General features: G+C 34.1%; 1 protein-coding gene across 2 annotated transcripts in view; it reads left to right on the forward strand.

The window, feature by feature from the left end:
- The first annotated feature begins 657 nt into the window (after nucleotides 1-657).
- LOC149779949 (uncharacterized) overlaps nucleotides 658-13,048 on the forward strand; it is a 51,859-nt gene continuing 39,468 nt past the window's right edge. For both annotated transcript variants that reach the window (XM_089936647.1, XM_089936648.1), the window contains exons 1-4: nucleotides 658-834; nucleotides 4,531-4,657; nucleotides 6,934-7,006; nucleotides 11,699-11,894. In XM_089936647.1, the coding sequence (XP_089792773.1) occupies nucleotides 658-834; nucleotides 4,531-4,657; nucleotides 6,934-7,006; nucleotides 11,699-11,894 (573 nt within the window). The remainder of the gene's footprint in view (nucleotides 835-4,530; nucleotides 4,658-6,933; nucleotides 7,007-11,698; nucleotides 11,895-13,048) is intronic.

A 13,048-nucleotide genomic window follows, 5' to 3' on the forward strand; every position in this document is an offset into this window, starting at 1 on the left:
AAATGACAATACCAAAGTGTATTCGGATATCCTATGCATCAGTTACAAAATAAATACTTTCTGTGTTTTTTAATGAATGTAAATAAGGACACAACACTTCTTGTACAATGCATGCTTATGATGAAGATAACATTTCTACGCTCATCGTCTAAGTTATCTAAATTCATTCAATGTGAATATCGTGATTTAATATGTTGTCAATTATCAACAGCTATGTGTACAAACATTAGAGACAATTAACACATATTTGTATCTGATAGTTAACACCCTCACATAATTCATAAATTCCTGAAATAAATTACTGTTGATTACGATAAACCAAGAGTATATTGAATTCTGGTCTATTACAAGCTAATTAAAGTTAAATATCGATGTCAGTCTTTACTGCAAATGTTTGAGTTGCAAACAAAACCCCTAGTTCGCTTGCAAATGCATACACTTTAAATCGTCTGTATGCTTACACTGCATTAATAAAACTAAGACAAAATCTGTTTGAAAAAAAAGACAAAAAAGATAAATCTTTGTTTTACTTTGGTATTACACAATTATTCAGTTATTTACTTTAATTCCGGTATTTATTCAGGTAAATACCTTCGCTCCAGTTAAACTAGTGACCGGAAAAATACGAATCTAAACAGCTTTACTTAGCAACCAATCATGGCGGACACGCTGTTGGTTCGTGCCTTGAAGTCGCAGCCTAAAATATTGAATTTAAGCAACAAGAAGCTGGAAAAAGTGCCAAAGGCTATCGGAAAATTAGAATGTGTAGTGCACCTTCAGTTGAAGAATAACAAATTAAAATCGTTGCCAGACGAAATAAGTTATCTGTACCAGGTATAAATGAAAGTAGAAAGAATGATATAACTGGCTAGCCAGGTGCTCGTGTTCTTTGGGTATTAGAATAAGATTTTGTACCTAGTGAAAGTAGTTCGTTGTGTATACAGCTCATCACGACATGAAAAACTAGTTTTAATAGATTTATTTTAATAAATGTTTATTCTGAAATGAAGTAAGGTCATATTTGAAACTGTTCATTAGATATGAGGCTAAAGCTAATGCCTATTTTTTCCCTCACACACTCGTTATTTGGACGAGATGCATACCAAACTTGAAGGAATTCTGCATGGTGAAGGAGGAAAATATTTTTATTGTTCCAGGCACTTAGCCATGTCAGAAGTATTTTCATTGTAATATTTATGACAAGATACTGAAGGGTCATACAATGTAAGACATAGCACATGTTGTTTTTGTTTAAGTGCTATGTCTTACTGTCCAAATAATGTGCTTGTATAGCATGTTCCAATGTCATTGACATTGGAACGAGTAGTCAAAGTTTCAGGAATATCTCACACATTTGGCAGCATATACCGACACTGAATGTATGTGTAATTAATATACTTACAGTGCTGTCTTTACCCTGGCGGAATGAAAATATGACACTAGCAAATGGAAGCATTTTCATGTTCCACTGACATACATTTGAATTTGTTGCAATGTGATGGTGATTTAGTGTACCTAATAGTCAGGCACAGAACACAAGATAGAAACTTTTATATATATCATTGTTTCTTTAGTCTTTACAACATATTTGTGATGCTGGTGCATACTGTTTTTAATTTTACTTTGAGTACAGCATGGAGAAAAAACTATGCAAGCTGACAGGAATGATGCATACAAAATGTGTGACTGATTTATTTAATACCACATCTGGCTCACAGTGAACGGTGATTGCATGATCATGGAATGGGATGACACATTTTTTCTTCAAAACCCACTCATATTTTATTGTAAAATGGAACTGTTATAATAATAATAATGAGGACTTTGCATAGCATCTAATCTTTAGAAGTTCTAAGTGCTTTACAACATTAGACGACACCTATATGATAAAAAACATATAATGATATGATTACAAAAACAAACACCATGAAATTAGAAAACACTAAAAACATGCTGAGAATATTTAAGGTAGGAAGCATTATTAGGTCTTTAAGTTTGTTCTTGCAGTCGAAATAAGTGAGTTTTGAGAGCCCCCTTGAATGTGATCATTGTGTCTTTGTGTCTAAGTTCAGTGGGCAATTCATTCCACGTTGCTTGGCCCTGGTATGCAAAAGAACGCTGTCCACATGACTTTGTTTTCATAGTGGGAATAATGAGTATACGATTGTCAGAAGAGGAGCATAAGTATCTTGCTGGTGTGTAAACATGGGTGAGGTCGGATAGGTATGTTGGACTAGAGTCTGACAGTGAAACGTAGCACAGAGAACAAATTTTATGTTTGATTCTGGATGGAATGGATAGCCAGTGTTGGGTACAGAGCAGCAGGGAGGTGTGCTCTGATCGTGGTACTCTAAGTATGATCCGAGCAGCTGTGTTTTGAAGTTTATGGAGTAGATATTAAGATGAACCAGATGGAATTGAGTTACAATAGTCCAGTCTTGAAAGTACTAATGAACACAAGTGTTTTAGTGGCATCAACTGAAAGATATTTGCGAATTGAGCTGATGCGTCTCAGCTCAAGATTTGCAGCCTTGCATATGTTTATGACATGTTGGTGCAATGTGAGAGTACTGTTCAGAGTAACACATAGGTTTCATATTGATTGTGTGACTTTAATGTAGGTGTTGCTGATATTTTTTGTTTGAGGTAACGGATGTGAATGAGAAAGTCTTTGTATTGTGATCAGAATGGCCTCAGTTTTATCATCATTCATCTGCAGTTTGTTACATGTCATCCATGATTTCACATCAGAAATGCACCTCTCTACACCTTGGATGGTAGCATCAACTTCAGTTGGGTAGCTAGATTTGTATATTTGGGTGTCATCAGCGTACAATTGGTGAGACACTGGATGATGATCTATGACACTTGAGAGTGACTGAGTGTACAGAATGAAGAGAACAGGTCCAAGAATAGACCCCTGTGGAACACCACAACATAGATCAACTGGGCTGGAGTGTATTCCATTTGCAGATACAATTTGTGTCCTTTTGACCAAGTAGGACTTGAACCACAGTAAGGCTGTATCATGAATGCCAAGTACATGCTGGAGATGGTGAAGTAATACATCATGGTCTATTGTGTCAAATGCTGCAGACAAATCAAGGAGGGTGAGGACTGTAATCTTTATGCTATCCAACGCAGAGAGAATGTCATTAACTACTTTTAGAAGAGTAGTTTCAGTACTATGGCAAGGGTGATATGCAGATTGTAAATTGCTAAAAAGACTGTTTGAATTTAAATGAGATACAAGCTGGGATAGAACAACCTTTTCTAAGATTTTTTTATATGAATAGGAGATTAGAAACTGGGTGGTAGTTCTTTAAATCACTATGGTCAAGTGTTGGTTCTTCAGCAGAGGCTTTACAATGGCAGTTTTGAAAAATGATGGGAATTCCCCGGATGAGAAAGAGGTATTAATAACATCAGTTAGTGAAGGCAATACTGAATTGGATCAAGTTCACATGACTTTGGTGCACTCTTCATCTGGATTGTACGTACGAAATCCATAGAGACAGGTTCAAATGCTGCTAATGGTTGTCGCTCAAATTATGTATCCCATATGTATGGTGATGACGAGTCAGTTGAAATTGTGGTGTCAAGCTAATCTCTAATGGTTTGTATTTTGTCACAGAAGAAATTTGCAAACATGTCCAGAAGGTCAGCTGGAGAGAAGGTAGTTGGAAGTGGTGTAGATTTGTTCCTTGACATTAGCTTGTTAGTAATCTCAGAGAGCTCTTTGCAGCTGGAACTTTCCATGATCTTAGTAGTATAGTGGGCTGAGTTCACTGCATGGACTATATTTGTGACATTCAGTTGTTCTCATTTCCAAAACAAGGAGATGAAGAAACACATACAAATTAAAAAGAAGAGCAATGTAGAGTTTTCATAGTTTGTTCTCATGGTATATCAACAAAGGTGCTTTACACTTGTTTGAACCAAAAATTAGAACATAAATGTACACACTTTGCAATAAGTTATATATTCAGCTTGACCCTGAATATATAATGATTAAACTTTCCCATCTTTTCATCAATGCTGTCAAATGTTCTAGTTGAGGAATAATATAGGAATCATTTGCTGTGTGTAAATGTCTACTGGAGGATGGAGGAATAGTTTGTACCCAATGGTTTAAAGTCTTCTATGAGTACTCCAATAACATTTTCACACTGCAAATGATATATGATCATTTATTCTTTGATAACCAATTGCTAAATACATTAATTATGTACAAAATGCTTTCAAAAAGCAAGTAAAACTAGCAAGATTTTTTAAAAGAATTCATAATGCAATATTTTACAATTTTAAAGTTAAACGTAACTCTAGTCAGTTGTTTATATTTTTTCCTGCAGAGTCAAGTACAGTTGTACTGTGTTTGTGTGTTTGAGATGGTCTAGTTGAAATGCTATATTTTATACATTGAATTTGTTGCAGTGTTTAAAAGCTTAAGTTTACGAACTTCATTAATTTTAAAAATATTTAATAGAAGAGTTTAGTTTTTTAATTATAAATATTTAAAATTTTCAACAGCTTCAGATATTGAACCTGGGCAACAATGAAATGGAAGAGCTTCCTGAATCCATGATGCATTTGACAATGTTGGAGAGACTTCATTTGTTTCACAACAGGCTCACAACACTAACACCAAAAGTTTTATGTAAGTTAACTCTGAAATATAAAGAAATAGAGAGAGATTCAGACTTATAGACAGAGATATACTCCCAGTGAGAGAGAGAGAAAGAGATAGCGAGAGAGAAGGATAATGTAAGCAGCACTTGTTCATAGATTTATTGGAATTGTCCAAAATAACATTAAAGAAACATAATATTGATATTGTTTCAGACTGTTCTAATGCAAGAAGTTTAAACCAGGGCTTTAAGACAGCAAGATCTTCATCTCCTGAACACATTTTGCAAACATGTATTCTAGTCATCTTATGAATGATATTTATTATTGCTAAATGTATTCTAGTCATCTTATGAATGATATTTATTATTGCTAAATGTATTCTAGTCATTTTATCAATGATATTTATTATTGCTAAATGTATTCTAGTCATCTTATCAATGATATTTATTATTGCTAAATGTATTCTAGTCATCTTATCAATGGTATTTATTATTGCTAATGTTCATATGCAGTCTATGTTTAGAATTATCACTTCAGTATTGATTTTTTTTATTTCTTTGCAATTTTTTGTGAAGGCTTGCAATAAGTTATCATTTTCATACTTTGATATGGTAATGAAATGATTGATGTGGGATTATCTTGAGTAGTCCCATACAGCTACACAAATTTAGGTCATTGTGACTCACTTTAACTACAATACACTTCATTCTTTGGTTGCATATTCATCAGATATTTACTGTAAATTCACTCTTATCCATAGCATACCAGTTTTTGTGGATTTCTTGGTTGCTACAGTCTCACAAATATAAAGACCAAACAAAAAGTTATGTTTCTGTTGAAGCAGCCTAATTAATGGCAGAAATGTCTTTTTGGCAAAACCACAAAAATGCATGTCCTTGAAAATATATGAATCAACAGTGCATGTTTTCCAGGATTGTCTTTCCTAATGTCTTCAAACAGGTCTATTAATGTATAACACATTCCTTTTTTATCTGGAATGATTCATTACCACAGTTGCCAAATTTCATTGTTACCAAAGATCTTCTATAATTGCCACAGTTAAATTCCAAAGTAGGTTGCCTTTATACACTCCACAGTTAACAGTGTATCTCTCCTGTGATGACCTGTCCTGCAAACAATCCACTGGTTTTGTCTGCAATTGATGGGTATTTTTTACCACATGAGCCTGATGTTTTATCAATAAAATACAACTAAATCTGCATGGGTCAGTGGTTCTTTCCGGGGCTTTCCCGGGTTCTTCCTCCACCATTAATACTGGCCGCCATGTATAGCCTATCATGTGCTGAAAAATGGTGTTAAACCCCACAACAACAACTAAATCTATGACAACATGAAATAACCTCATCTGTAATATACTAAGTATTATGGTTAAATATAAGGTTATTTCATGTATTATGGTACAGATAAGGTTATTTCATGTGTTATAGTACAGACAGGATTATTTCATGTGTTATAGTACAGATAAGGTTATTTCATGTGTTATAGTACAGACAGGATTATTTCATGTGTTATAGTACAGATAAGGTTATTTCATGTGTTATAGTACAGATAAGGTTATTTCATGTGTTATAGTACAAATAAGGTTATTTCATGAGTTATAGTACAGACAAGGTTATTTCATGTGTTATAGTACAAATAAGGTTATTTCATGTATTATATATAGTACAGATAAGTTTACTATCAAAAGATAAATGATCCATCCGGGACCATTCCCAAGAAAATTCATCATAGTGGTACATAGTAGTTAAAGGAGTCCAGCTATTGGTTCAAAACAACAGATCCTCAGAGAAGCCCTATCCTACAGCCAATGAAATTCATTCTAATGTAACCATTAAAAGATATAGCCTAAACTGGTGCTGTCTGCTTCCATTGGTTGTATCTATAGAAGTGTGGCTGTATTTGGTCCTAATCACTAAATTTCAGCAAAAACTAGATAAATATTCAATGCACCTATATGGTACTTGTTTGTATTAGTATGAATGGCGCTTGTGTAAACATTGTTCAGACATAACAGGAACTATTGCCCTTTCAAGTTACAGGTCACAAATAGTTGTCCACGGACAGGTAACCTTGCAAAAGTTGCTTGTCCATAAGAACAAATTTCAGACTCGGATAATACGTACATTGGATTTCTGCACCACTCAAGGAATTATTTCCCACATTGTTCATTGAAAAGATTGATTTACTTTATTACCAATTATTAAGGATTATTTTATACTGAGTAAAGTGGACCAAGATTTTAATAATTATGTCATTGCCTTGATATTTTCATGTACTTTGCAGCCAGCTTTAAAAGCCTTACAATTCTAAACTTGAATTCAAACCTGTTGAAGACAATACCACCAGAAATATGTCGGTAAGCCATCTTTCTGTAATCCAACAATAGATCTTACCATTTTACCATCTTTCTCTCTTCAAGTTTTTATATTTTATATTGTGTTTATCATCATCACAGCAATCTTTTTCTCTTCAAGTTTTTATATTTTATATTGTGTTTATCATCATCACAGCAATCTTTTTCTCTTCAAGTTTTTATATTTTATATTGTGTTTATCATCATCACAGCAATCTTTCCCTCCTCAAGTTTTTATATTTTATATTGTGTTTATCATCATCACAGCAATCTTTCTCTCTTCAAGTTTTTATATTTTATATTGTGTTTATCATCATCACAGCAATCTTTCTCTCTTCAAGTTTTTATATTTTATATTGTGTTCCTCATCATCACAGCAATCTTTTTCTCTTCAAGTTTTTATATTTTATATTGTGTTTATCATCATCACAGCAGTCTTTTTCTCTTCAGCTGTAGAGTTTTTACATTTTATTTGGTGTTTACCCTCTTCAGGCACTTAAATCATTACATTTTTTATTGTTGATATACCTCTAACAGTTGTTATTTTCTACAGATAAGTTAATTAGGTAAATGTATAGAAGGTCTTGGGTAATTGGGTAACCATATGGAAGGTCTTGGCTTTATTGACAAAAACATAAGATCAATTTTATGATCTGATTTTTCTCATTCATTCATCAAATTACAGCATGTTATGTAGTATCTATGGTTATACTCACTAGATATATGAAATAAAGACACTATAATAGTCATGGTCTACAGAGAAATTTGATGAAAACTGCAACTTCTACACATAATGTTAATTCACTATATTTCATGGGTACTGATCTTTTCATGGGATGCTAAATAGCTTTACTGGCTACAGGCCAGAAGAGCTTATGAGATGGTCTGTTGTCTGCTGTCCATCATCCATTGTCTGTCATCTATCTGTCCATCATCCGTTGTCTGTCATCTGTCTGTCCATCATCAGTTGTCTGTCATCTATCTGTCCATCATCCGTTGTCTGCCATCTATCTGTCCATCATCCATTGTCTGTTGTCTGTCATCTATCTGTCCATCATCCATTGTCTGCCATCTATCTGTCCATCATCCATTGTCTGTTGTCTGTCATCTGTCTGTCCATCATCCATTGTCTGTCATCTATCTGTCCATCATCTGTTGTCTGCCATCTATCTGTCCATGATAGTGTCCTTCACAAAAATCCAGTTATTACCACTTCTCATGAATGGATGGTCTTATCAACATGGGGTTTTACTAAAAGACTTCTTATGATGTCTACTTGGTCTTAATAGCCATCTTGATACTGCTACTTCACCTGTTTTGATGGATTGTCATATCAACATGAAGTTTTCACTAGAAGACTTCTTATGTCTAGTTAGTCCTAAAGGAAGTTGGTGCTGATCTCTGGTTTAATCTGGCCACCGCAGTGGCCATCTTGAAAAACTTGCTTCTCCATCATGGATGATCATATCAACATGGTGTTTTCACTCAAACACCTCCTATGATTCTAGTTGGTCCTAAATATCAGAAAACTTATGTTAACATGAAATTTTCATTAAAAGACTTCTTATAATGTCAAGTTGGTCCTAAATGAAAACGGTGCCAGTATGACATTCAATAAAGCCACAACAGCAGCTATCAAAAAAAAAATCTTTTTATTGTTACAGAAAGTAATTTTGATGTGATGTGATTGATAGGGGTTTTCTCCTAAAGACTTCTTTTGATGTCTACTTGGTGCTGATCGGGGATCTGATATGGCTGCCATGTTGACCATTTTGAAAATCTTCTTCAGAATGAATGGTCATGTCAGAATGTGGTTTTCACCAAAAGATTTCTTAAAATGTTTTACTGATCTTAAATTAAAATAGGACTGATCTGACATTTAACATTTGGCCATCTTGAAAATTGTGTTTTAGCTACAACTATGAAAAGAAAAGTAATTTTGGCATGGGGGTTTCATCAGAAGGGTTCTTACACTGTCTTCACGATCTTAAATTAAAATGACTAACTCTTGATATGGCCACCATGATGGCTATCTTGAAAATATTGCCATCTCCACTCTCAAATGGATGGCTATATCAACATGGGGTTTTCACCAATAGACGACTTATGATACCTAGTTGATTCCAAATGAAAATGGTGCAAGTTCTACATCCGATATGGTTGCCTTGAAAATATTGTTGTCACTACTCCTCCTGAATGGATGATCATTATGACATGGGGTTTTACCAAAAGACTTCTGATGATGTTTTTCTCCTAAATGAAAACGGTGACAATCTGAAATCCTATATGTCCATGACAGCAGCTAATTTGAAAATCTTGTTATCACAGAATCAAAATCAAAAGATGGTTTCAACACTCAGCAGTTATAAGGAACAAAAAGTTCCTATCTTGAATTTCTGGAAATTCTTTTTGTCCATTAGAGCATCAGTCCCTTATTTTCATGGGGTACTGACAATTTCATCAAGTGCTGATTTTCATGGGGTACTGATTTTTTCATGAAGTGCTGGTTTTTCACATGGTATTGATTTTTTGCATGGTATTGATTTTTCTTGGGGAACTGATTTTTAAGGATTTTGTACTTCCTACAAAACATGAGTTTAAAGACCTGGTGAACAAACTCATCCCGTGGAAGGAATAGAATTCTTTCTCCAATTCATAATTTAAGTTTCATCAAAAATGGAAGTTTTTTTAACGAAACTAAACAATTTGAAATATATTAATTATAGTATATACACAGCTGGAAAAGACAGATCACACTATAATTTGTAGTCAGATTTGGGTTTATGCCGTTCCATGTACACACGCTTTGAAGTGAGTAGACTACAGTTAGTGATGTTATAATATATTGCAATCCTAAAACATAATGTATTGTCATCAGATTTGAAGTGAGTAGACTACAGTTAGTGATGTTATAATATATTGCAATCCTAAAACATAATGTATTGTCATCAGATTTGAAGTGAGTAGACTACAGTTAGTGATGTTATAATATATTGCAATCCTAAAACATAATGTATTGTCATTGGATTTGGCATGACAACAATTGTAAAATATAGATTGACATGACAGACAGAGATACCCTTCACAGCTTAGATAAATCTACCTTCAGTTAATTGCAACACAGAGCAATGATACACAGCAGCACATTTAGCATCATAAAGTGCTCTGCATTAGTACATTACAATGTATTAGTATCAGTGCATTAGTACATTGCAGTATATTAGTATAAGTGCATTAGTATATTGCAGTGTATTAGTATCAGTACATTAGTACATTACAATGTATTAGTATCAGTGCATTAGTACATTTCAATGTATTAGTATCAGTGCATTAGTACATTTCAATGTATTAGTATCAGTACATTAGTACATTACAATATATTAGTATCATTGCATTAGTATATCATTGCATTAGTACATTACAATGTATTAGTATCAGTGCATTAGTACATTACAATGTATTAGTATCAGTGCATTAGTACATTACAATGTATCAGTACATATTACATTACAGTATATTAGTATCAGTGCATTAGTACATTACAATATATTACTAGCAGTACATTAGTACATTACAATGTATTAGTATCAGTGCATTAGTACATTTCAGTGTATTAGTATCAGTGCATTAGTATATCAGTGCATTAGTACATTACAATGTATTAGTATCAGTGCATTAGTACATTACGATGTTTTAGTATCAGTGCATTAGTACATTTCAATGTATTAGTATCAGTGCATTAGTACGTTTCAATGTATTAGTATCAGTATATTAGTACAATATGATGTATTAGTATCAGTGCACTAGGACATTTCAATGTATTAGTATCAGTGCACTAGTACATTACAATATATTAGTATCAGTGCATTAGTACATTACAATGTATTAGTATCAGTGCATTAGTACAGGGGCCCCGAGTGGCCGAGTGGTCTAAAGCGCTCACCGTTCCGGATCACTGCCATCTCACCTCTGTCTGCGTATGTTCGAGTCCAAGGCTCGGCTAGCGTGGGTACGTGGGAGAGCCTGCCAGTAGCTTCTCGTGGGTCGGTGGTTCTTTCCTGGGTTTTCCAGGGTTCTTCCTCCACCAGTTATACTGGCCGCCATATATGGCCTATCTTGTGCTGAAAATGGCGTTAAACCCCAGAACAACAACAACAAAGCATTAGTACAAATCAATGTATTAGTATCAATGCATTAGTACATTTCAGTGTATTAGTATCAGTACATTAGTACATTACAGTATATTAGTATCAGTGCTTTAGTATATCATTGCATTAGTATCAGTGCACTAGTACATTTCAATGTATTAGTATCAGTGCATTAGTACATTTCAGTGTATTAGTATCAGTGCATTAGTACATTTCAGTGTATTAGTATCAGTGCATTAGTTACATTTCAGTGATTATGCTTGTCAAAATCATTTCAACTGTCTACAGGCAGTGGTAAGTTTAAACAAAACGGAATTTTACACGAGCTGTAATCTTAGCCAGAGCATATAATCAGCACTCAGCACTTGAGACATAGTTTTAAACGTCATTATATTATTGTGTTGCAGTCGTAAACAGTTTTAGGTTTATGAGGACATCACTTGTAGCAGGTAGATCTGGGTCAGTGTTGCTTGCAGTTGAGTACATATGAAGGGCATCATGTAGGAATTTCATCTAAAAATGTTATGCATTTATTTGTACTTTTCAGTCTCATAAACCTGCAGCATCTTAGCATGGACTACAATAAACTAACAGAGCTACCAGCAGAGATCTGTGCACTCACTAGATTGGAGGAATTTCATGCAGCAAACAATCAACTGACTGGTCTCCCTCTGGAATTTGGATTTTTAATAAATTTACAAAAGTTACATCTCCAGAAGAACAGAATACGCGAGCTACCAGAGGTAGAGTAATTGCAACCTCACCCTAATGTTTATTACAGTTTTATTATGTCTCTGTTTTATCTGTTGATGAGAAATATAGTGTTACCCATGTTCATCTGTCTGTCACATTTTGTTACAACAAAAAGCTTTTGAAAAACTAAATGGATTGAAACCAAATTTAGTGTGAGACTTTATGTTAAGAGGACCTAGGTCAGTTTTTTCAGCATTTTCTGAGAAATATTTTTTGGAGCCTCACTTCATCTCCAGAAGGACCACTGGCATATGGAAGAAAAGACAGATAAAACTCAGTGAAACAACTACAGTGTGACCGTGCTATAACATGGTAGTTGGGAACCATAGAACCTGACCGTGTTATAGACCGAACTGTGTTTTAAGCAACCAGGTCAGTTATCTGTTGAAAATGATGCATGTACCCCAAAAAATTTGCAGCGGGGGTAGGTAATAAATGCAGGTAGTAAAATATGTGCTTGATCGGGACAGTTACCATCTTAAATCGATGTATATTAAATGAGAAATACTCCTGTAGTGAAAACAGAGAAGGCATATGTAATAGTTTTACCCTATTAAGCGCATTTATTCTTCAGCACGTCCAAAGCCAATAAAAGTTATTCTGCTTTTTAAACCACGGTTGATAGCATTCTTAAGCATAACTTTTTTCCCTGCAAAAAGGAAACTTTCACGACACAGTTTACATGTTCCAGTCACATTGGAAAATGCAAAAATCCATCAGATTCCATTACTTTTATTTATTCCTTTGAAGAAAAGTTTTTATTAACACATTAACCCCTGAGCCAAACAGCTAGGCAGTCCCCTGAAGCATACTTGCAGAGATCACCTAGAGCAGTGTTAGCCTTTCCAGTGCCTGTATCCCTGAGACTTGCAATAAAATTGTTATTATTTTATTTGTATTTATTTAGCTGAAATTTGGCACAGCAATTCTCAATAAAATTACACACATAATGGTATAAATTTCATGCTACATGCAGAAATAAAACTCATGCATAAAGGTGAAAACAAATGATGTACTTACCAATTTGCTTCTCTTGCCATAAATAATCCATTATGAATTCACACAGAATTATTAACACTATCAACACATGAAATAATTCTTTTTTATGTACACTAATAATCCACTTGTCATCTCTCTTGTAAAC

This window comes from Sinohyriopsis cumingii, chromosome 16 (assembly GCF_028554795.1).
Source record: "Sinohyriopsis cumingii isolate HCF-2022 chromosome 16, ASM2855479v2, whole genome shotgun sequence".
In the NCBI taxonomy this organism is placed as follows: Eukaryota; Metazoa; Mollusca; class Bivalvia; order Unionida; family Unionidae; genus Sinohyriopsis; species Sinohyriopsis cumingii.